At 36.9% G+C, this 20,847-nt stretch overlaps 9 protein-coding genes across 9 annotated transcripts; 6 read left to right on the forward strand and 3 right to left on the reverse strand.

Moving 5' to 3' along the window:
- Positions 1-172: 172 nt before the first annotated feature.
- On the forward strand, positions 173-1,831 carry FDP41_009922 (uncharacterized protein; the record flags this gene model as incomplete). The annotated part of the gene is made up of 2 exons (XM_044713933.1): positions 173-1,171; positions 1,325-1,831. The coding sequence occupies 2 exons, from the start codon at positions 173-175 to the stop codon at positions 1,829-1,831; spliced, it is 1,506 nt and encodes a 501-aa protein (XP_044556415.1).
- A 93-nt stretch (positions 1,832-1,924) lies between these two features.
- Positions 1,925-3,664, forward strand: FDP41_009923 (uncharacterized protein; the record flags this gene model as incomplete). Its single annotated transcript, XM_044713934.1, has 1 exon — positions 1,925-3,664. One exon carries the CDS (start codon positions 1,925-1,927, stop codon positions 3,662-3,664), a length of 1,740 nt encoding a protein of 579 aa, XP_044556416.1.
- A 175-nt stretch (positions 3,665-3,839) lies between these two features.
- FDP41_009924 (uncharacterized protein) lies at positions 3,840-5,348 on the reverse strand (the record flags this gene model as incomplete). Its single annotated transcript, XM_044713935.1, has 2 exons — positions 3,840-4,430; positions 4,608-5,348. 2 exons carry the CDS (start codon positions 5,346-5,348, stop codon positions 3,840-3,842), a joined length of 1,332 nt encoding a protein of 443 aa, XP_044556417.1.
- Positions 5,349-5,633: 285 nt separating this feature from the next.
- FDP41_009925 (uncharacterized protein) lies at positions 5,634-7,140 on the forward strand (the record flags this gene model as incomplete). The annotated part of the gene is made up of 3 exons (XM_044713936.1): positions 5,634-6,740; positions 6,800-6,980; positions 7,055-7,140. The coding sequence occupies 3 exons, from the start codon at positions 5,634-5,636 to the stop codon at positions 7,138-7,140; spliced, it is 1,374 nt and encodes a 457-aa protein (XP_044556418.1).
- Positions 7,141-7,222: 82 nt separating this feature from the next.
- On the reverse strand, positions 7,223-8,593 carry FDP41_009926 (uncharacterized protein; the record flags this gene model as incomplete). The annotated part of the gene is made up of 1 exon (XM_044713937.1): positions 7,223-8,593. One exon carries the CDS (start codon positions 8,591-8,593, stop codon positions 7,223-7,225), a length of 1,371 nt encoding a protein of 456 aa, XP_044556419.1.
- A 226-nt stretch (positions 8,594-8,819) lies between these two features.
- Positions 8,820-12,674, forward strand: FDP41_009927 (uncharacterized protein; the record flags this gene model as incomplete). Its single annotated transcript, XM_044713938.1, has 4 exons — positions 8,820-11,449; positions 11,528-11,577; positions 11,635-11,705; positions 11,784-12,674. 4 exons carry the CDS (start codon positions 8,820-8,822, stop codon positions 12,672-12,674), a joined length of 3,642 nt encoding a protein of 1,213 aa, XP_044556420.1.
- Positions 12,675-12,933: 259 nt separating this feature from the next.
- On the forward strand, positions 12,934-16,621 carry FDP41_009928 (uncharacterized protein; the record flags this gene model as incomplete). Its single annotated transcript, XM_044713939.1, has 4 exons — positions 12,934-14,056; positions 14,112-14,351; positions 14,443-14,693; positions 14,762-16,621. 4 exons carry the CDS (start codon positions 12,934-12,936, stop codon positions 16,619-16,621), a joined length of 3,474 nt encoding a protein of 1,157 aa, XP_044556421.1.
- Positions 16,622-16,743: 122 nt separating this feature from the next.
- FDP41_009929 (uncharacterized protein) lies at positions 16,744-17,337 on the reverse strand (the record flags this gene model as incomplete). The annotated part of the gene is made up of 1 exon (XM_044713940.1): positions 16,744-17,337. The coding sequence occupies one exon, from the start codon at positions 17,335-17,337 to the stop codon at positions 16,744-16,746; it is 594 nt and encodes a 197-aa protein (XP_044556422.1).
- A 205-nt stretch (positions 17,338-17,542) lies between these two features.
- FDP41_009930 (uncharacterized protein) lies at positions 17,543-20,828 on the forward strand (the record flags this gene model as incomplete). Its single annotated transcript, XM_044713942.1, has 4 exons — positions 17,543-18,475; positions 18,536-18,687; positions 18,742-18,922; positions 18,972-20,828. The coding sequence occupies 4 exons, from the start codon at positions 17,543-17,545 to the stop codon at positions 20,826-20,828; spliced, it is 3,123 nt and encodes a 1,040-aa protein (XP_044556423.1).
- Positions 20,829-20,847: the final 19 nt, after the last annotated feature.

Here is a 20,847-nt window from a genome sequence, read left to right on the forward strand (position 1 = left end):
GTGAAAATGATTAAATTAAGGAACTCAAAGATTCGAAATATTATGCTTGAAACCTCATTCTCAAGTCCAAGGAAGGTTGAGCCGACATTTAGAGTTGTCAACAAATATTGGATGGATACCATTATTGATGTTCTTTAAAAGACAATGATCAAAAGACGCGAGTCATCAAAAAATGCCTTCATTTGCTTCTGAGGTGATGATTGATTCGGAGGGTGATACCCATTCCGATACGGATCGATCAAGACAACCACAATTTTCATATCATCAAAAAGAGCATAATATTTGGATTGATCAGGAAGAAGAGGAAGATCATTCACAATCCTCATCCAACAAGGAGGAACCTACGAAAACATTATCCAGTAATAATAATAATAACTCAACGGATGAGCACACTAATGCCAATATGTTACATGAAGAGGAATCACCAACCAATAATAATGCTCATTTGTATACGGTAACTACTAACAGAGAGCATCAGGTAAAACGAGGACCACTACAGTTGAAACTATATCGGAGATGGTATTCGTGGATATTTACAGGTGTGGCTCTTGTTTTATTGTTGTGGGTTATTTTGGGTTATTTATTTACGTTTGCCCTTCCGATTGTCGTGTCTTCCGATTATTCTGCAATAGAGCGATTACTTCATGCTCTTTATTTCATCATTTTTGCTTTCATTTCGGCTTGCGTTTTATATCCCTTTTACAAGTGTATTTTCACTCATCCAGGTTTTGTGTTTAAGGACGACAAAACTTGGGCTCTCACGCCTCAGCAAATTGAATGGTATAAGAGAAGAGGACCTAATTTTCTTGTTGAATTGGAACGAGAAATTCATCAAGTCATGGGTTTTAGATCTCGATTAAGAGAAGTGGATCTGCATTCTTCATTAGAAAATGCCGACAACCGTGTCACATCAGAAGAAGTCATGCATGACCAACATGGAGAGTCATCTCACAACAATCATGAACCAAACTCTAATAGCTCTCCTCATCAGCATGACGAAGAGGAAGATTTATTATCCTTTCCAGATCGGCAAACATCAGAATTGAACTCTCGAGGTCAAATTCGAATTTGTGAAAGATGTTGGATAAGAAAGCCAGATCGAGCCCATCATTGCAGACAGTTGAACTGTTGTGTGCTGAGAATGGACCATTTTTGTCCTTGGTTCAATAATGTAAGTCATATCCACATATGATTCTTAATTTTAAATTTACTATTACGAATTTAACAATTATTCCACCCGTGTGTAATTCTTAACTCATAATTTAAATGAACAACTTGTAATTCTTTTGGGATTTATCCGATCGTCACCAATTTCCAACCTTAGTGTATTGGGTTTTACAATCACAAATATTTTTTCCTCTTTTTAGTTTGGATTTCTATTGGAGGTATTTTTGCTGTTCTTACCATGTCAAAAACTCTTTTCAACGCTCTCAAACTTCAAGGAACATCCAAATATGCAGTGATATCAATTTTACAGCTCAATCAAATTTGGATTTATATTATAAGTTTTTGTTTTGGATTTGCCATGCTATTCTTTGCAGGGTATCACCTTAAATTGATCCTATTCAACACGACAACCATAGAATCCATGGACAAGGAGAGACGCCTCTACGATCAACACAAATGCCATCCCTATGACATTGGAGTTTTGAACAATGTAAAATCCATTCTCGGTAACAATCCTCTACTTTGGTTGTCACCCTTCCATGTCGAATACAGTGGAGATGGATGTCATTTTCCAATTCATACGTATCAATTGGCCCCAAATCATGATGCTGATACGCAAGTGCATCATCACGATACGTCTGTTTCAACAACAACAACTGAATGATTGTCCTCAGTATATTTCAAGCACAACTGAATGATTGTCCTCATAATAAAGAATAAAACAACAAAAAAATAATAAAAAAAAATTATAAAAAAAATGTCCAACTCACTTCTTGTTGAGCAAGCACGTCTCTCTCATGTGGACATTGAACAAGCCATCAAATCCGTTGTGTATGAAATTAAACATCGGGCCAAAACACAAAAACATATGGTCTATCAGAATCATCGGTTGAATTATCATCTACAACAAATACAGGAAAAGGCCCAATACTTGAAGGAAAATATTTATGGAGTACCATCATCATCGTCAAGTGATGATCATCAACAACACCTACAACAACAACCAAATTCATCTCACCTAGTCGCTGATACAAACGGCTCAACCTCTGTAAATAGTGTAACTTCAGCCGAGTCCGATCAATTAAAATCCATGAGGGCTCAACTCACCGAAACAACCTTCCCCAATACAATTTCTAGCTTTTATTCTCGATTGGCTGAAATTAGAGAGTACCATAAAAAGTTCGCAGTGAAAATAGAAAATAGAAATACTTCAGAGTCAAGTGATGAACAATTGCAAAACAAAATCCGACAACGAGTTCAAAACGAAATTGAAAGCGGAGTTGTTTTTACGGATGAGGAATTATACGGAAGGTATGTCGATTTACATGCTCACTATAACGCGTTCTTGGACTTGATTAATGAAAAGCCCTTGGAATCGGTCGCGAACAATGTTCCAACTCCTGTCTCTGTCCAAATTGATTATATGGAATACTTGAACACTATTGGACAGTTTGAAAAGATATCTCTGGATGTGAAAAATAGAGAAAAATACAAGACCTATCTCGAAGGCTTATTAGCATATTTTATTGATTTTATGACGAGAACTCAACCTCTGATGAATATCCAAAAGATGATTCGCGATGTTGAAGAGGATTTTGATAAAAACTGGAGAGAAGGAAATGTAAGTGAGGCTTGGGCTTTTCTTAAACCTTCTCTTGTGAAACAACAAGGCGAACAAAATAATGCTGCCTCACACCAACAACAACAGCAAAACTCTCAACAAGCTGTTAACAACCATGGTGTTCAACAACAACCACCGCAGAATTCTGCTGAACAAAAGAAAAAGAAACGTCGTGGTGGTAAGAGAAAGAGTCTTCATAATGTGGACAAGATGAGAGCATTGGCCTTATTGGAAACTAAAATTTCCAAGTTTCTCCAGGATTGGCTTGCCGACGTCATTCAACAAACCAAAGTCAATGTCGAAAAGAAATCCACTAGAACCTGGGAAGAAAATCAAGCAGAACTCGAAAGAATTGAAAAACAAATGGATCTCGAAGATGACGAAGAGTATCAAAGACAGCAACGAGAAAAGAGAGCGGCAACGGAAAATCCTGATGATCCTCTCAGCAAGTATGCAAGTAAGAAGAATAACCCTCTCAATCTACCAATAGGTCCAGATGGAAAGCCAATTCCCTATTGGCTCTACAAGTGGCAAGGGCTAGGAAATGAGTATATTTGTGAAATTTGTGGAAATCATTCGTATTGGGGTCATAGAGAATTTGAAAAACACTTCCAAGAGTGGAGACATGCAAATGGTATGAAATGTTTGGGAATTCCAAATACAAGACACTTCCATCACATTACAAAAATTAAGGATGCTCTCGATTTATGGAACAATATGCAACAACAAGTACAACAACAACATTGGGATGATGGTGAGATGGAAGAAGTCGAAGATGAAGAAGGAAATGTATACACCAAGCAAACATATATTGACCTCAAGAAACAAGGTTATATCAAGGAGTCCTCCTCCAAAGATTCGAAACGAAAAAAGTAAAATATGAAAATCAATTCACAAATTCTTAGGAAAGCATTCTTTCTTTTGACAATACTGATCTAATATGCCATACCGTTTGGCAGTGTGACAAGAATCAAGACATCTTGACTTATAAATTAATTCTTGCATTTTTTAATTTAAATTATTGGGTGATCAACATTACTCGTCATCGTCATCAATGATCTTGTTCTTTCGTGAAGGAGGTTTCTTTGGTGGAGCTTGAGCTTTTTTTCACTGGTTCAGTCTTGACGGGTTCTTCATTTTTCACTTTCTTTGGGGCAGGTGCCTTCTTTTCCTCCTCAGTCTTCTTTGCTGCACGTGAGGGTGTCTTTCTCTTCTTTGTTTGCACTTCTTCTTCACTTTCGCTTTCAGATTCTTCTTCAGCACTTGATTCTTCTTCACTCTCACTGTCGTCATCCTCAAGAATTTTCTTTTTGGTTGTCTTCTTGGTGGTAGTTGTTTTCTTTGTGGTTGTGGTCTTTTTGGTAGTTTTTTCCTTCTTTACAGTTTCTCCCTCAGTTTTCTTTTTTCTGCTCTTCTTTTGTTTGAATTCTTCTTCTTCTTTTTTTAATAAATCTTCTGGAACCAAGGCACGTATGGTCTTGGCAACTTCTTTGTGACCTTGACGTTCAGCGAGAATATGGGCGCTCAATCCCCATGCATCTTTAGCCATTAAATATTCTGGTGATTTGTTATGCTTAATTAATGTTTCAACAACTTCGGAATAACCCCAAAGAGCTGCCATATGCAGGGTTGTACGTTTATCCTATCATGAGTTGTATGGTGAATTCATTTGAGATATGTTAGGTGTGTGGGAGGTGTAAAATAACAGCAGAAATATACATCATCCAGTTGGATTTTATGTGTGAAAAATGCATTGGCAAATGATGGTGTCGTGTATAAGGTAAGGCATTACAAAAAACGTCTAAGAAAAAAAACATACCGAAGCATGAGTGGTGACATCTGCACCTTGCTCAATCAAATATTCCACAATATCTTGATTTCCAAATCGGCAAGCTTGTAACATAGCAGACCATCCATCCAAATCTTTAGCTCCTAACGCATTATCCAAGCCAAATGATTCGACACACTGCTTGACCTTATCCAAATTTGATTGCACACCTGCAGCTCGGAATAATGTTTTCATATCCTTTTTAGAAAGTTTAGTTGTTTGGTCCGGTGGATAAGGGCATACATCAGCCGATGGTAATTCAGCTTGTTTGGTCTTCTTTTTCTTGCCATTACTTTCAGCTTGTTTGGTCTTTTTTGTTTCTTTCTTTTTTTTAGTTGGCTTTGATGTTTTCTTTTTCTTTTTTACTTCCTCTTCGGACTCGTAATCATCATCGTCGTCCTCGGATTCTAATTCTAATTCTTCTGATTCATCATCCTCCTCATCCTCCTCAACTTCCTCTTCATCTTCCTCATCCTTGTCCGATTTCTTTGGAGACTTCTTCTTTTCAGATGTTTTCTTTACAGTAACAGTTGTCAAAGTTTCGGAAGCAGAGGAAGAACCAGCCACTGATCTCCTACTTCTTCCAACTGTGGTTTTTGTTACAGTAACTTCTTCAGTTTCTTCCATATCTGCTATTGATTTCTTTTTGATTTGCAACCGAGGTGAAGGTTGATGTTCTTGCTGTTCCTTCACCAAGGATCCTATGGTTTCTTCTTCATCGGAGGAGGCCATGATGATGTTGTGTTTCAATTCAATGCAATTCTTCCACTGAGAGTGTTGGCAGTATTTTTTTTTTAAAATTTGAATTTGGATTTTAATTTTTGGCGCGTTTATTTTTAAATGTGAAAGGATAATGAAATTCTTTCTACTCATCATTATTGTTTCTTTTCCTCGATTGAAGAAATGAGATGAAGAACAAGTAGGGTGCTCATTCAAGATTTGAATAACGCCAACCTGACTGTTTCACTTGGTGAAAAGGAATTCCTGTTCGCGAATCCTTTTCATGATCATAAAAAAATGGTGTCATCGCTCAACAGAGTCAGATTGTTGTTGACAGCAGCAGCAACTTGTCTCATCCTAGCGTTGATGTTTCTTCATGACGACACCATCCATGCTGCCATTCCCATCATACCTCCTCATATCTCCTCCACCAATTCTCAAGTGGATCGTTTAAATGAAGCAATTACGATACAGCTCCGTATCCGAGTCTATTACAAGAACATGAATTTCAACAACAAGAAGAATGAAAACACAATTTTGTTTGTTCGTGGAAATATTTCTCCGTTAAATTGGTCCTCGGGAATTTCTCTTTCCTCAATTTCCAACGCGGATGGAATTTATGAGACCTTTCTCAATATTTCACAAAGTGATTTAAAGAGTCAAGGTTACATTTTGCAAATGAAATGTCTTGTGAATGATCGGGATTGGCAATTAGGTCCTAATGCCATGTTTGATTTGAAAAATCAATGTTCACATCCTGATGATGATGATTTTCACAATGAATCCAAATGGAAGATCAAAAAAACGAAGAGTCTCGAAACGCCAATTACTCTCAATGTATATCCATGGTTCTATACCACAGAAGGTTCCATTTTCATACTTCCCAATTCCATATATTCTCCACAATTGAAAAATTACAGAAATATTACACTCTATTTACCTCCTTCTTATTTTGAAAATTCATGGAAACGTTATGATAATTTATTGATCATGCATGATGGACAGAATTTATTTGATCCCTCGACAGCGTTCATGAATCAAGCATGGATGATTCAAAATACATTGAATCCATTAATGTTGAATTCGAATGCGAATAACGCCATGGAAGAAGTGGTCGTGATTGGAGTTTATAATACGCCAGATCGAATGAATGAATATACCTATTCGAGAGACAATAGTGTCGGTGCAGGAGGGAAGGGAGGTCTCTATTTGGATTTTCTCGAACAGACACTAATGCCAACCTTAATGGACATGTTCAAAACGAGATGGATTTTGGATCATTCAAAATTGGGAATTTTGGGAAGTTCATTGGGAGGTTTAATTTCATGCTATGCAGGATGGACACGTCCGACAGTGTATGGAAAAGTTGGATGTATGAGCTCTTCATTTTGGTGGAATAATCAGGTAGGTTTGTGAATTCATTTGAAACAAATTGTCTCATCTATTGTTGAATCATTTCACAGGACTTTAATAATACAATTTTGAATCGACCAAATGTACCACAACAATTAGTGATCTACTTGGATAGTGGCAATCAAGGAGTTGATAATGATGATGTACTTCAAACACAAACAGTCCGCAACCATATGCTCAGTTTTCCTTCTTTCACCTGTGGCAAAAACTTGTATTACTATCTGGACAATGGTAAGTGACATGGATTTTTAATGAAATTCAAGAGCATTAGAATTCTAACCACAAATTGTAAAAATTATTATTAGGAGGTCAACATAATGAATATTTCTGGGGAAGGAGATTTTGGTCGCCTTGTCTATCCTTGTGGAAGCCAACACCACAAATTGTGTAGTTGTCGTTAAAATTGCCTGTATCCATAAAAAGTTTGCAAATAAATTATTGTTGAACAAATGGGGAAACTAAATGGCAATTCGTCATCCAATCACAGAAGCAATGGCAAATCCTAAAGAACTAGTAATAACCAATGCTCTCCACCATATCGGTGAATGATTCTTCTTCTCTTTCTGTACAAAATCCTCAATATATTTAGGCTCAGGTTTATGAGTGACAAACCGGATGGAGGAGACATCAGGGACGTGACTTTGCGCATTTTGAGATCGAGATCCCACACAAAACAGAACATCTCCAATTTTTGCTGAGCGTTCTGTCACTCGGATTGTTGATTTTGTTGTTCCACTCTTCTTAAACTCGTTGAATGCCTCATCACTCACATATAAATAATAATTCTCTTTTAAAGTTTCTGGAGAAAGAGTGGTGTCAGAATTTAGGGTGGCCAAAATTACTTGTCGAACGGACGCCTCTGAAATGTTATGTTCCAAGTAGTTCTTTAAATTGTTTATGGTGATCTCTGTATCTTGCTGCAAATCAAGATAAATTTCATTTAGATTCCATGGATTGTGTAACCAGTATTTTGTGTTTTTCCAGGCTTCAAATTCTCGGTTTGTGAATAACTTTCTCCAAACGTAGGCCGCAAATGTCTCTCGTTGTTCCTTAATTAGCCTCAAAGAGACAGAGCCGTTTTCTACAGCATTATGCACAATGGCATATTCAAGGAGTGTTGACCAGTAGCCTTTTCGAACATTGCTGTACGGGTGAAACTTTTCAATGTGGACATGATGAATAATTTTGTCACCTCGACCAATACTACCGATTTCTTCTTGCTTTTGATTTTGCAAAATATTCGGATAATCCCACTTGGCATAGAATTTTTTCAACTCGTGTTCGTGTTGTTCATTGGTATGATTTTGACTATGCGACTGTTGATTTTTTTTAGAGTCCGAACCAAAGAAATATTCTCGAATGACATTCTTTTTTCGCTTTCGTTGATTTTCATCCTCTTCATCAATAATCATTGAATCTGTTAATAACCAATCCGTTTCATAAATTAAAGTATGAGGTTTAATCTTTTCTTGCTTTCCAAAGATCGAAGGAGCCTCTTTTTCAACTTTAAGTTTTCTATAAATCTCATCGGAAAGCCAAACACCCACCACACCAAGGGCCAAATAACTTCCAGGTTTGATCATGTATTTTACAGTTCCAGATCTCCATAGGGTGAGTGTTTGATCGGTGGGTTTATATTGTCTATAGTAATATTGAATGACTTGGAAAAGTAAATTTCGAGTGGTGGGCTTGCGAGTTGGTGACGAAGGTTGTACTGAATCCGAAGATTGTTTTGAAGTAAGAGGGGAGGACGGAGGATGAGAGACCAAAGAGCTACCTTCTGTGGATGAAGATTTCGGAAAGAGAGAGGACGAAGCTTTCTTCCACCAATCACTTAAAGACATTTTTAAATTTAAATTAATGTAATATTTATGATAAATTAAATAATTTCGAGTCTCTCCCTTCAAATCTTTTAACTATTTGGAATCATTGCTCCGATGCCTATTCCACAGAATGAAAATTCATTGGGTGTCGACTTTTCAATAAATTGGACAGTGATGAACTTGTTGTTTACATTTTCCTCTATTGCGAGGAACCTTGTTCTCTTCACAAGAAAAAATTCGCATCATCATGATCCCCTCTGAATCAGAATCACCCAACAACAAGAGAAAACGAGAGAATTTTTCTGCTACTCAGCATCTCCAATCCTCATCAATAGAGCATACACCTTCCGACAATATTCTCTCCAAAGAGCTCGAAATTAAATCCTTCTTTGAGCAGAGAGAGTCTCAACAAGAAGAACTGATTGAACAGGTTAGTCGTGAGCTTTCAGAGCTCAAATTAGAGAAATCACTCGAAAACTTTATGAAAAAACTATCCTTGAATGATGATGATCGTGAGGGTGATGATCACCAAATGACTACATCGAATACCATTCCGGAAATTTCAAATTTAATCACAAACAATGAAACTGATTCTTTTGAAACCAAGAAAATGTTGCAAATTAAACGTATGCAACGTGATGAACCCGTCGTGTTGAATGTAGGAGGTCGATTTTTCAGGTCAACGATGAAAACACTTATCGGTGAGGGTCATCTTGTAGGTGATACTTTGAATGAGGGCTCAAATTCTTCCAAAAAAACACAAGATACCTCATCAGAACCTACAGATGCTTCTACTCCCACCAGCGCTGGTAGTCAGAACAAACAACACTTTGATAACTTGTTTAAAGTCATGTTCTCTTCAAACTTTTCGATTGAGTACGATTCGGCTAACAATGAAGGAACAAAGGCCATTAATTTTCTGGACAGAAATCCTGACCACTTTGAATATGTGTTGGAACATTTGCGCCAAAATGGACGTGTCAAATGTTTGGGATTGGAAAATATGAGTGTTGAAATGTTGATCGATATTAAGGCAGAATCAGAGTATTTCTTGACTGAAAAGTTGACCAATTATGTTACATCTTTAATTGAAAAGAAATTATCAAACGCTCCGTTGCAACAACCACAACAACAACAAGCACTGCAAACATCACTCACTGTAGATCAAATGCCCTCTCAAGATTTGCAAGAAAAAGCGTCACTTGTGGAAAAGAATGCTCCTCCTGAATGGTTAGAACAATTCAAAAACTATGAAAATGCAGTGAAAGAAAAACGAGAATATTACGTTTTAAAAACAAAAGATATGAAGCTTCTCACAATGAATCAAGTCAAGGAATTATCCAAATCATTGAAACATCGACTTGTTTCCTTTGTTGAGGGAACAGAACAACAATCAGATCTATATATCCAATTAGATATTTCAGGAACAGTGTTCAATATTCCATTTAGAGTATTTAAGGAACGTCCACACTTCATTGTGTACAAGTACATTAATTCGGATAATTTCATGTTAACCGAGAAGGGTACCATTTTTTTGGATCGAAATGCATCAATGTTTCAAATTATTTATAGTTATCTCATTAGTGGAACCTTTAACAACTTTCCAGTGATGGACAAAACAAAAAAGAGTCAACTCAAACATGAGCTCAAGTTCTATCAACTCTACAAAATTTTGGAAGAATATTTCAACCCATGCAGATATCCAATTGAAACGATCGGAAAAGAAAATATCAAACTCAAGGAAAAGGAAGACTTTTTAAGAGAGCTATTTGTGAAGGACAGAAATAATCCACTTCTCGATGACAAGTATTTGTTGTTGTCTCCTTTATTTTCGATGATGCATCAAGTGGTTGGAGAAGCCAAAAACAAATACGCAGTACCTGAGGCTAAAAAGCTCTTTCAATTTACAGATGAAACTTGCTATACAAGACCTGTTTCAGAACCGGTTGTCGTTGAATCATTGGAGGCATTCAAACAATCTTGGTCTGCATTTACAAAGGGCTTATTGAATGGCCTTAATTTTGACAATGTCTTTGCAGCTGGTGGCAGTGTATTAGCATGCGTATTGGATGGTAAAAGGATGCCTCCAAAGTGTAGAAATCCCTTTGTTTCCAAAAAGGACATGACTCTTCGTTCAAAGAGTGACAGCGACGATGAAGAAGAAGGTTTTGATGAACCTTCCTCTAACCTCTCTAACAACCATTCCAAAGAAAATGAAAGTGAAAAAATTGAACGAGACAAGATGATGACCTTTGAGTATTCTTGGGAACATTCTGATGGCAACTTTGCTTCCAAACGCCAAGTTGGTTCTTCGCCCTTGAAACCCATTTCAGCCAATACCACGCCACAAGGATTGCCAATGTTTCAAAAAATCTTTTCTATGCAATTTCAACAACCAACTCCACTCAGCAATATGTTGAACTCCAACACTATGAGTATGCCAACCCAGAATTCTGGATCCAACCTAACAACACTGTCCATGCCAACTCCAACTACAATTCTTGGAAGCACCAGTGGTGCTGGATCGATCATGCCCGCTAGTTCTACAACTCTAACGGATACCAGCACTTTTCCAACGTTTGGAATGCCTACCTTAATTAAGGAAGCCAATCCAATTCCCATTCCCAACACTCCAACGTCTTTTGAATCATCCGATATTGATTTATTCCTCTTTGGATTGACTCCAGAACAAGCAGAAGACAAATTAAGAGATATTTATCGAGTGATTAAGCAGAACTGTGGAGGTGATGTGTTGATTGTTCGTTCAAAGTTTGCCGTTACCTTCTACGCACAAAATTGCAGACCCATTCAAGTTGTCCTTAGAATTTACAAGTCTCCCGCAGAGATCTTGTTGGGCTTTGACATTTGTGCCGCCTGGTAAGTCTCTTGTTTATTATTATTTTCATATCTTTTACCAAGGTTGACCTTAATATCATGTAACAACATTAACAACAGTCTTGGATATGATGGCCATCAAGTTTGGTCCAATGCTCGTAGCAGAAGAGGTATGTTCTTTTGACACAGCTTTATGATCTCAAAGTTGTTTCATTTCATGCATGTAGCTCTTGCGTTGAAGACTAATTTAATTGATCCTGATCGAATGTCAACTACATACGAATACAGACTCTATAAGGTAAGTGGTAAATCAACCAGTCTATTTTTTGTTGAACACACCGTTCTATGCATGGAATGGTTTCTTGTTCATGAACAGTACGCAAAGCACGGTTTTTCTGTTACAATTCCAGGCTATGATCCATCTTTAGTAAAAAACCATCTCGTTACGTATCCCCGTCAATACAAATCCAAGTACATTCAAGTGAGGGGTTTAGCTAAGCTTATCATTGCTGATTATGCCAATAGATCCAAACATATCAATTACCTACTTTCTGAGTTTGAATCACGTCGTGATTACGAGGAAACACAAAAATTGAAATTATTGAAACAGATGGATAGCGAAAAACTTTCTGATTATGACATCTCACCGATCAAAGTAAGAAAGTACAGAGATATGCAAACAGAATATCAACGATTGAAGCATAACTCTGAATTTTTCACACAGCTCAACGCGAAGAAAAACAAAACTTGGAAACCTTACTATGTGATTGGTCTCAATGACGTTGAGAAATGCATTCATGACATTGAACATTCATCCCGTTTATCAGATAAGATTGAATTTGTGACAATAGATCCTGGATCTCAGAGAGTTGGATCTTTCAATCCCATTGTTGATAATTTCTATCGAGATGCCTATGAGTATGCGACAGAGGCTGAACCTCAAATTCTCACACGCAGAAAACATTTCCGTAATGCCTATCAAGCCAAATGGTCTTGGGAAAAGAATTTATCGACACATGCTTACGAGGCCTACTCTCCGTTTATTTGCAACAAAATTGAAGTAGCTTATCGAAAGTTTTTGAATGATCCAAGTGCATCAACAGTTCAGATTATGGACAACTACAAGATTGATTTTACTACCATGCAACAAATTAACATGTCTGATCAAACGAAACGAAGAAAAATTAATAGAAGCATTAATATTATCTGGAACAGAACCACTGAGCTTAGACCGGTTTCTAAGCTGTCCTACAAGACTTATTATTGACAAAAATGTTGGTTTGTATCATAATCATAATAATATTGTGAGGTTTGTTGGACTACAGTTTTGTCACACTGATCTTTCTATTTCCACACAACAATTTAAGAGAACTGTCCTAAATTGCTGTGCTTTTGGGATGATCAGAAGAAATGGATGTCGGACAAAATCGTGAACAAGTTCATTTTTCACTCGCACATAAACAACCTCTTCACATTGGCGCCTTTTTCTACAATCCGTTAACGAAAAAAAAAACGTGAACAGCAAAATGTCTACGGTCGTTCCGATCTCTAAAAGAACGTTGGATGACGAGCTCGAATCCATCGACGGTTCTTTGGATAAAAACATTCCAAACTCTACGGAAGGAGGGCACATTCAAACGCAACAACACAATGACCTTCAGGCTCTGAACGTAGCAGAACCAAAAAACAACAAATCATATTCGGAAAAAGGAGACGAATCTTCACAATCCAACGTAATCCATGTGGCACCTATTATGAACGACTACAAATGGTCGTTTTTTAAAAGACGTTTGGTCCAAACTTTTCTCGGAGGTTTAAGGCTGTACACTGAGTTCCGACAACCTGTTCTTGTGTATATTGTACAGCTGCTGTTATTTATTTTGCCATTGGTCGCGACTCTGCCCTTTGTGTTGACTGCACAATTTGACTTATATCCTCATATTGCTATCCCTATTGCTTCGTCTGGAATATTTTCTTTAATCATTACTTTTATTCTGAACCTTACAGGATTGATTGCACATTTCATCATTGCTAACAAGAATTCAAAAGAAGGAGGAATGCTAAGCGGAGCTGTAGAAAAAGAGGAAACAGTCGATAAGGTATTTTCTGTGCAATTTTTAACATTCATTTTTCAAAAAACAGGAGCTGTTCGACTCACAGCAAACAGTGTCGTTTCTGGATTGTTAGCAAGTGGAGTCGTTTGGACAATGAGACCGTCACAGCTTCAAAAATCTTTTGTTAATTATGAATTTTCATGGATATTTTTTGCCATACAATGGATATCATATTTACTGGTGGTTTATTCTCTTAATGTAAGGGCTCCAGCTGAACCATGTCAGCTCTATTCACAGGAAATTTTACTTGAGAATTCAAGACCGTTTTACCTAGCCCTATCGATCCTATTTGACATTCTCAGCGAGGTTGTCATTTATTATGAGCCTTCATCTCAATGGTCGAAATACGTTGCAGCAAGCTTTCTATCCCTGTATTTTATATCTCCACTTTTGCTCTCGCTTGGATTACTTCCGTCACCTTGGACTTGCTGCATGTGGTTTTTGGAGATTGTAAATGTTTATGTTCAAGGAGGCTCTGCAAGCGCATCAGATCTTAATAATTATGAGTATGGAGTCATGGATAGGTGTGCTTGGGGTATTTTTCTGCTATCTCTATGCATCATCGAGTTTTGCAACTTTCCTTGCATTAGGTCTGGGTTTCTTACTTTCTCAAGATTCTCTCGTTTCAATAGTAGAAGAGCCTTTGTTATTTTTAAAAAGAAAAGTCATGAGAGAAAAAGACAATTCCGAGGAGGTTCACACAAGAAAAATATTGAGAAAATCCAAGTTATTCTCACACATCTCGCTTCTGCTTGTTGGAATTGTGATATTATTGGGAACAAGCGGTGCTGGAGCGTCACTTTACGTTTATTTGCTTAATTTACCCTCAAGTAAGTAATGAAGTGTCTGGAAATGTTGGCAATGGTAACCTTTCTGTCATATGTCATATTATTAAAACGAACCTACATACAACATGATTAGAGCAAGACAATTACAAGACATCATGGTTCATCTATAGATTCATTGGCGAAGGCCTTTCTGCATGCTACTTTGTTATAATGGTGTTGCTAAGCTCATGGCAAAAAGTTTTTTGCTGTCACATGCTTGGGAACAGGCTTAGAAAAAAGCTCAAATATTTAGGTTTTATTACACTATTCTTTGACTACTTGCTCAGAGCAGTCCTTTCAGCACATTTAATAATATACATTGACGATTTGAGAATTGATGTTTATGTAAGTTATAGTTGCTTGTTTGTAGGTCCTTGTTACGATGAATGAACTGAAATTATAATAATCAATAGAATTTTAATTCCCTAAGCATAATTTTCATGTTGCTTGAGAGTTCACTTCAGTTACGTGCTTTTAGACAGGTGTGGCAAGCACCGCTGATTGTGTTGTCCTTTGATTTTTTTGTTGCTGGCGCCGTTTTTGGAGTTTCTCGAGCATTGCAGACTTTTACCATACCCATTTCCTATGCAGTTCTGTTAGCAATAATTGGATTTGTTTCAAGAAGAAGTGTGATAGCATGGAGGAGACTTGTATTTTCTTTGGCATTGTTTTTCAGCACACTGGCTCAAAAGAAACAACATTATCCCAAATACAAGATTTTGAGCGTTCTACTGATTCTGATAGCTCCTATTTATGCCGTAGTGCTTGCTTTTGGAACATTGTTTACCTTCTCCATAATTCCTTTGTTTGGTCTTCCATTCTTTGTGTTAAGTTTTCCAAGACCCTTCAGGACATGGGGATCTGTTGGCTCAAACAATATGAATTCGGAGGATACTATTCTTTACAAAGTTATGCTAAACAACGCAGTGAAGCAATTCAAACACCTCGTTAAATACTCAACCATGTGGCACTTTGTGGACTGTGGTCAAATGTATATGATGAGATCAGAATACTATATATTATGGATTGAAATTCTTGAGAGAGGAATCGATTCTATTCGAATTAATGTGAAAGGTTTAGAACTTCAAACAACCAGTTGCCACGCAGCAGAGGCCACTGCCTTGGACGGTTACTTGGAATCAAGCTATGACACTCCAACCACACAAAAATCATTTTTCTACGTGAACAAGAATCCAATTCATATTTTCGAGCCGCTCAGTGAATGTAAAGTCGATACATACTCAGTTTCCAATTATCAACTTACAGGAATATTTGACAGTCCTTCAACATTTTCAGATTTACCACGAGTTTTCTCTCACGTCCTTGTTTATAATATTCTCACAAGATCACAAGAAGAGATTAACTCGATGAATTTTGGAAATTACATCAATAGTGCTACTCACATGACCACACATGTTTCTACTGCACCTACCGAATGGATTACCTTCGAAAACAGTTTTAGGTTCCGTACTCTAACTGAACACATGGAAAATTTATCCAAGTTTGTCTTAATGTGTGAACAGTTGATTTCATCCAACGCTAATACGCCTAAGGAAATTCATCGAGTGTTCTTTGGTGAAATTCCACATTTCGAAAACAATCACTCAGCGTTACCACTTAATGAAGAGACTGCCAACGATGAAAACATCTTTGCCTACACCAAAAAACCAATAGAACAAATCAAAGAAGAAGAGAATGCTCAACTCTCACAAGAACGAGAGTCCCTCTTCAAACAAAACGCAGTTTTGGAAGAGGTGTTCATTTCGTCCTTTAGAACTAGTGTGATCATGTGCATGAATAGCTTGATTGAGGAAGGTGAAATTCTTGAAGCACCAGAAGGCTCCAATGCGGAAGACATGAAAAAGTTCCATGCCATGATTGAACAAACAAGCAACGAATGGACAATCTTGAGTGAAAAAGATCCGGTGGACAAGTATCTAGACTTTTCAACAGGAAATAACAAGAGTACGAATGCACCTAAACAGCCTCATCACATCTTCATTTTGGGAGAGAAGGATCGAACGCATGGTTCATATCGAGCAAGATACCTCGCCAAATCTGCTCCAATCCACTTCTACCTTGGAAGACTAAATGAAGAAGCGGTGAGAGCCTTTTGGTGCGAGTTGGCACATGAAATGTATTATGCAACAAATGACGATGAAGAACGTTATTCTATACAAGCACATACATGGCTGCTTAGAAACATGTCCATTCAAGCTGCTGAGCCACCTCTTGGCTATCCATTATTTAACTCTGGATCCGTGGTAATTTAGCTGCGTGTCAATAATCTTTTCAAGACAATACTACAAGTGCAATTTGAACAAATAAACTCATGTTAAAGCTATATTAATTCAATTATTGGAGATAAATTATTAATATTATTGCCTAAAACGAGCTAATGTTGAGCCCATTCATTTAGAGTTCCAACACAAATATATTTCATTTCGAAATGTTCAACCATTGAAGTTAAGTGATCCATTTGTTGCGGTGTTAAATCACTCAAGTCAAATTGATCCAAATGTTGTGATGATACATCATTCAAAGCCAAAGCCTTTCCAATTTCATGTCCGGCATAGATTGAATAAACTTCATTTGGACCATAGAAGCCGCTTCCTGTGACATCATAAACTTTACCCATCACACTCACATATTGCTTATGATTGGTACTAGAATGTCTGTGTAATTCTTCTAAAGTAAAATCTCTCATCTCCATTTCTTCGGACTCATCTGACTCTTCATCGGAAGAAGTATCACTATATTCATCACCGGTGATTGACCTTGTTTTAGTCTTTCTCAATGACTTGTACACAAAATAAGCCGCACCAAGAGCAGCAATAGAAACAATCACCAAGGATGTTGGCTTGATCAATGTTTGAGAAATTCTTTGTACCCATGAGGTCGTCTCTTCACCCGAAGCAGCACTAACTTGTGTGCTTGTTGCTGAAGCAGCAGGTGATGATGAGGGAGTGATGATCGAAGATGAGGTCATTTTTTTTTGTTCGGGGTTTGTGTTATTTTGTAATCTGGTGTTTATAACAGGTGAAGTAGTGAGACTAGTCGTTTTCAGTTTTTTATTATCAAATAAAGGAGGAGAATTGTTATTCTCGGAATTTCACCTCTTGTCCTCCTCTCCTGACATGATCATCATGTTCTTCGTTTCATCAATCGTCCATAGATTTCAATTTCCAAAAAAAATGTCTTTCTCGTCGTCATCGGCTGCCAATAACAACCTCTCCATTCGGAATGAAGAGCTCTGGAAGGAATTGATTCAACAATTATTTTCCATAGCGAGTGGAGAGCAATTAATTTCCGTAATTAATGTTCAACATGTACAGATGGATAAAAAGAAGGGACGAGTGTTAGAGGATCGGATCGTGTGTGTAACGACTAAAAAGAAGATGATCACTACCTCTAAAAAGAAGAATGGATTTAAAGTACATCTTTTGGTAATTAAAAGAGACAAAGAAGGAACTTTTCATATTGAGAAAACGTATAAATTGAAACGATTGGCCAAAATTGAAGGTTGCGAGGAGAGTAACACTGAATTCATTCTCCACTTTACCAATCATCAAAAACCTTTTAGAATAATTAGTGAAGGAACGGAACAAAAAAACATATTTATTTCAAAACTACTACATGTGTGCAGAGAGAATTTTGGATCAGAACCAGTTCTTGAAAATGTAAATTTGGCTGAACTATCGGAATATATTACGGAAGAGGAAGAAAATGATGATGAAAATTTATTCAAGGACGAAATTGGTGATGTGTCCCAGAAGGATTTGGTGACTGAGGAAGAAGAGAAAATTATGAGGAAAGTTCTCGAACAGTTTAATGAGGATATGAGTGACGCCAAGCTGGTATCCTCTCAATTAAACCAACGACTTGCAATCTATGAAAGGGAAAACATTCATGCCATTCTTCAAAAACAAGAACAATGGGAGCGTATTATAGGCCAATTAGATCAAGTTGAGGGTCAATTAGAGGAAATGAATGACTGGCTGGAAAGATATAACAAGAAACTCATGCTCATGCAGAAAGATATCGTTCAAATTGAATCTGAGAACAACAATATGGAAGTACAAGCAAGAAATCTCAAGTACTTGTCTGACGAGATTGACCAATTAATTGTAAGTTATAGTTTTCATTTAATTCTTTGAAAATTTCAAAATACACTTCCACACAAATAGCACACTCTTGAATTCGATGATTCCTATGTTCAAAGTATTCAAAATGATGAGTTTGATGGTAAATTAAGCAAGATTAATGACGCTGTTCAAAAATTGCAAGATTCTCTCAATGAAAAGTTTCAAGATGGTATGGATGACATGGTGGCAGTAAGGTGAGTACCAATTTTTGTCTGTAATTGGTGTATTTAATAACCTCATATTTTCAGAGAACGGATCAAATACTTCCAAATTTTGAGATTTAATTTTGTAAATCGATTTAAAATTTATATGAGGAAATACTTTAAGAAATTGGCCTCTCAAATGTTCAAGCAGACCGGGAAAAGCTTTAAATATGCCATTGATCTCAAGTCAGTCAACTACAACAGCTACCACAGAGACATCATTCAGGTGAGTTTATTCCTAAAATTCAACATGCTTACTCAATTCAAAAATTTAGCTCCACAAAGATACAATTCAAAAAGATCTAAGCAAATACTCTATTCTCATGGAATGCGTTCATTCCACTCAAGAGGCAGTTAAGGATCATCAACTTCTAGAAATGCTAAAACAAAAGATGCGAGAGTCTTACGGTAAATTTTCGCTCAGTATGATCAAAATCAAAAAAGATAAAATGATCGATAGACCTCTCGATATGCTTCTATTGAAATACACAAAGGCTGTGGCTCCTCTCTACCGAAAAGAAATTCACTTATTCATACATGATACCAAACAGGTCATTAAGTCCAATAAGGAAAATAAGGTCAGCAAAACCTTCTTATTGGGAACTAAGAGCACACAACTCAATGAAAAGATTATAAAGGATACCAAACATGCAAAAAGAGTATCTGTTAGAATGCCAGCAGCTAAAACTTCGAACAATAACACTGACTCTTCCAAAACAACTCTATCTATTGATGACGATGAGATGACAATGGCTTCTGAAATCGACTTTTCAGATGGAGAAGAGGATTTTGATGATGAGATCATTGAATATGTGAAAGAACAACAATCAGACATTTCGTCACGTGTAGACACTCTGTATGCCTATTGCCTTAATACCATTTGTAGTACCATGTTCCAAGAGCAAAATCATATTACCAAATTTTTCATTATGAACACAGCAACTGAAGAAGTTCAAATCAGCAATCCATCCTTTGAATCGACCACATCAAATGTTCAAAGTGATGGAGATAACGATGCCAATGAAGGAAAAACATCCATTGAAATTAACACCAATTCGGCTACATCCTCTCAGTCTGCTGCCCAAAATGGCGCATCCCACTCTGCTCAAAATGTACAACGATCTGAAATTTATCTCATGATGGAACGAATGTTTAAAGACATTAATGACGATCTTGTATCCATAACTAACTATGTGAAGAAAAATACTGATCGATTCTACTCATTATCCATGAGTTTAGCTGCTGAAAGACAGTTCAGAATGTACAATGGAAAGAGCACCTACATTACCGAGTTTCTGATATTTGTGAAAGGTCTCATTCAAGAAATTATTCAAAAGTTCATTACCAAGCAAATTGAATCTATTCAAGAATTTAAATGTACCATTAAGAAGATTCACGTGGTTCCCTTTATTGCCAAATTTTCCTACTTTAACGATCGATTTGAAAGTATTTTAACAAACTTTTCTGACATGAGTGTTGCTCGTTCAAGCGCTACTACAGATTACTTGAAAATTATCAGTGCCATGTTCGATTCGATCGAAAAACTAGCTCAAACCAATGAGAAACATAGTGATGCCTTTAGAATGAAGAATTATTCATACTTTTATCACTCGCTCAATAAGAGACCAAATTTGAGTCAAAATGAAGAATTGATCAAGCACAACGAAATTGCAAAGAAACGCTTTGAAGAGTGCTGTCGACGTTACATTTTGTGGATGATTAATTTTAAATTTGAATTTTTATTCCATTTCATTGATGGTTTGGAGGATTGCATCAAAACAACCTCAAAAGAAGACATTATTTATCAGACACAATATTCGAAGGCTAAGGTGAAAGAATTGATCAAGAAATACGATCATCAAGTCATGCAAAAAGGTATTGAAAGCATCTTCAAAAGAATGGACAAGCACATTGGTCAGAAGAATGTTGATGACTCCTCGTACAAAATTCCCAAAGCCATTGAGGAAAGAGGACCCAAGGTTCTTCACAAGGAAGTGTGGTCACGGTTGCGCAAGTTCTTTGTTTCTAAGTATGAACGATTTGAGAAAATTATTAACGAAGCATATCCTACCTGCAAGCCCGTTAGTACACGAGAAGTAGAAGCCATGTTTGATTCTTTTTCTTTCAATTAAAAACTTTGCAATTTAATTT

The sequence above is a fragment of the Naegleria fowleri genome (genome assembly GCF_008403515.1).
Source record: "Naegleria fowleri strain ATCC 30894 chromosome Unknown tig74, whole genome shotgun sequence".
NCBI lineage: Eukaryota > Heterolobosea > Eutetramitea > Acrasida > Naegleriidae > Naegleria > Naegleria fowleri.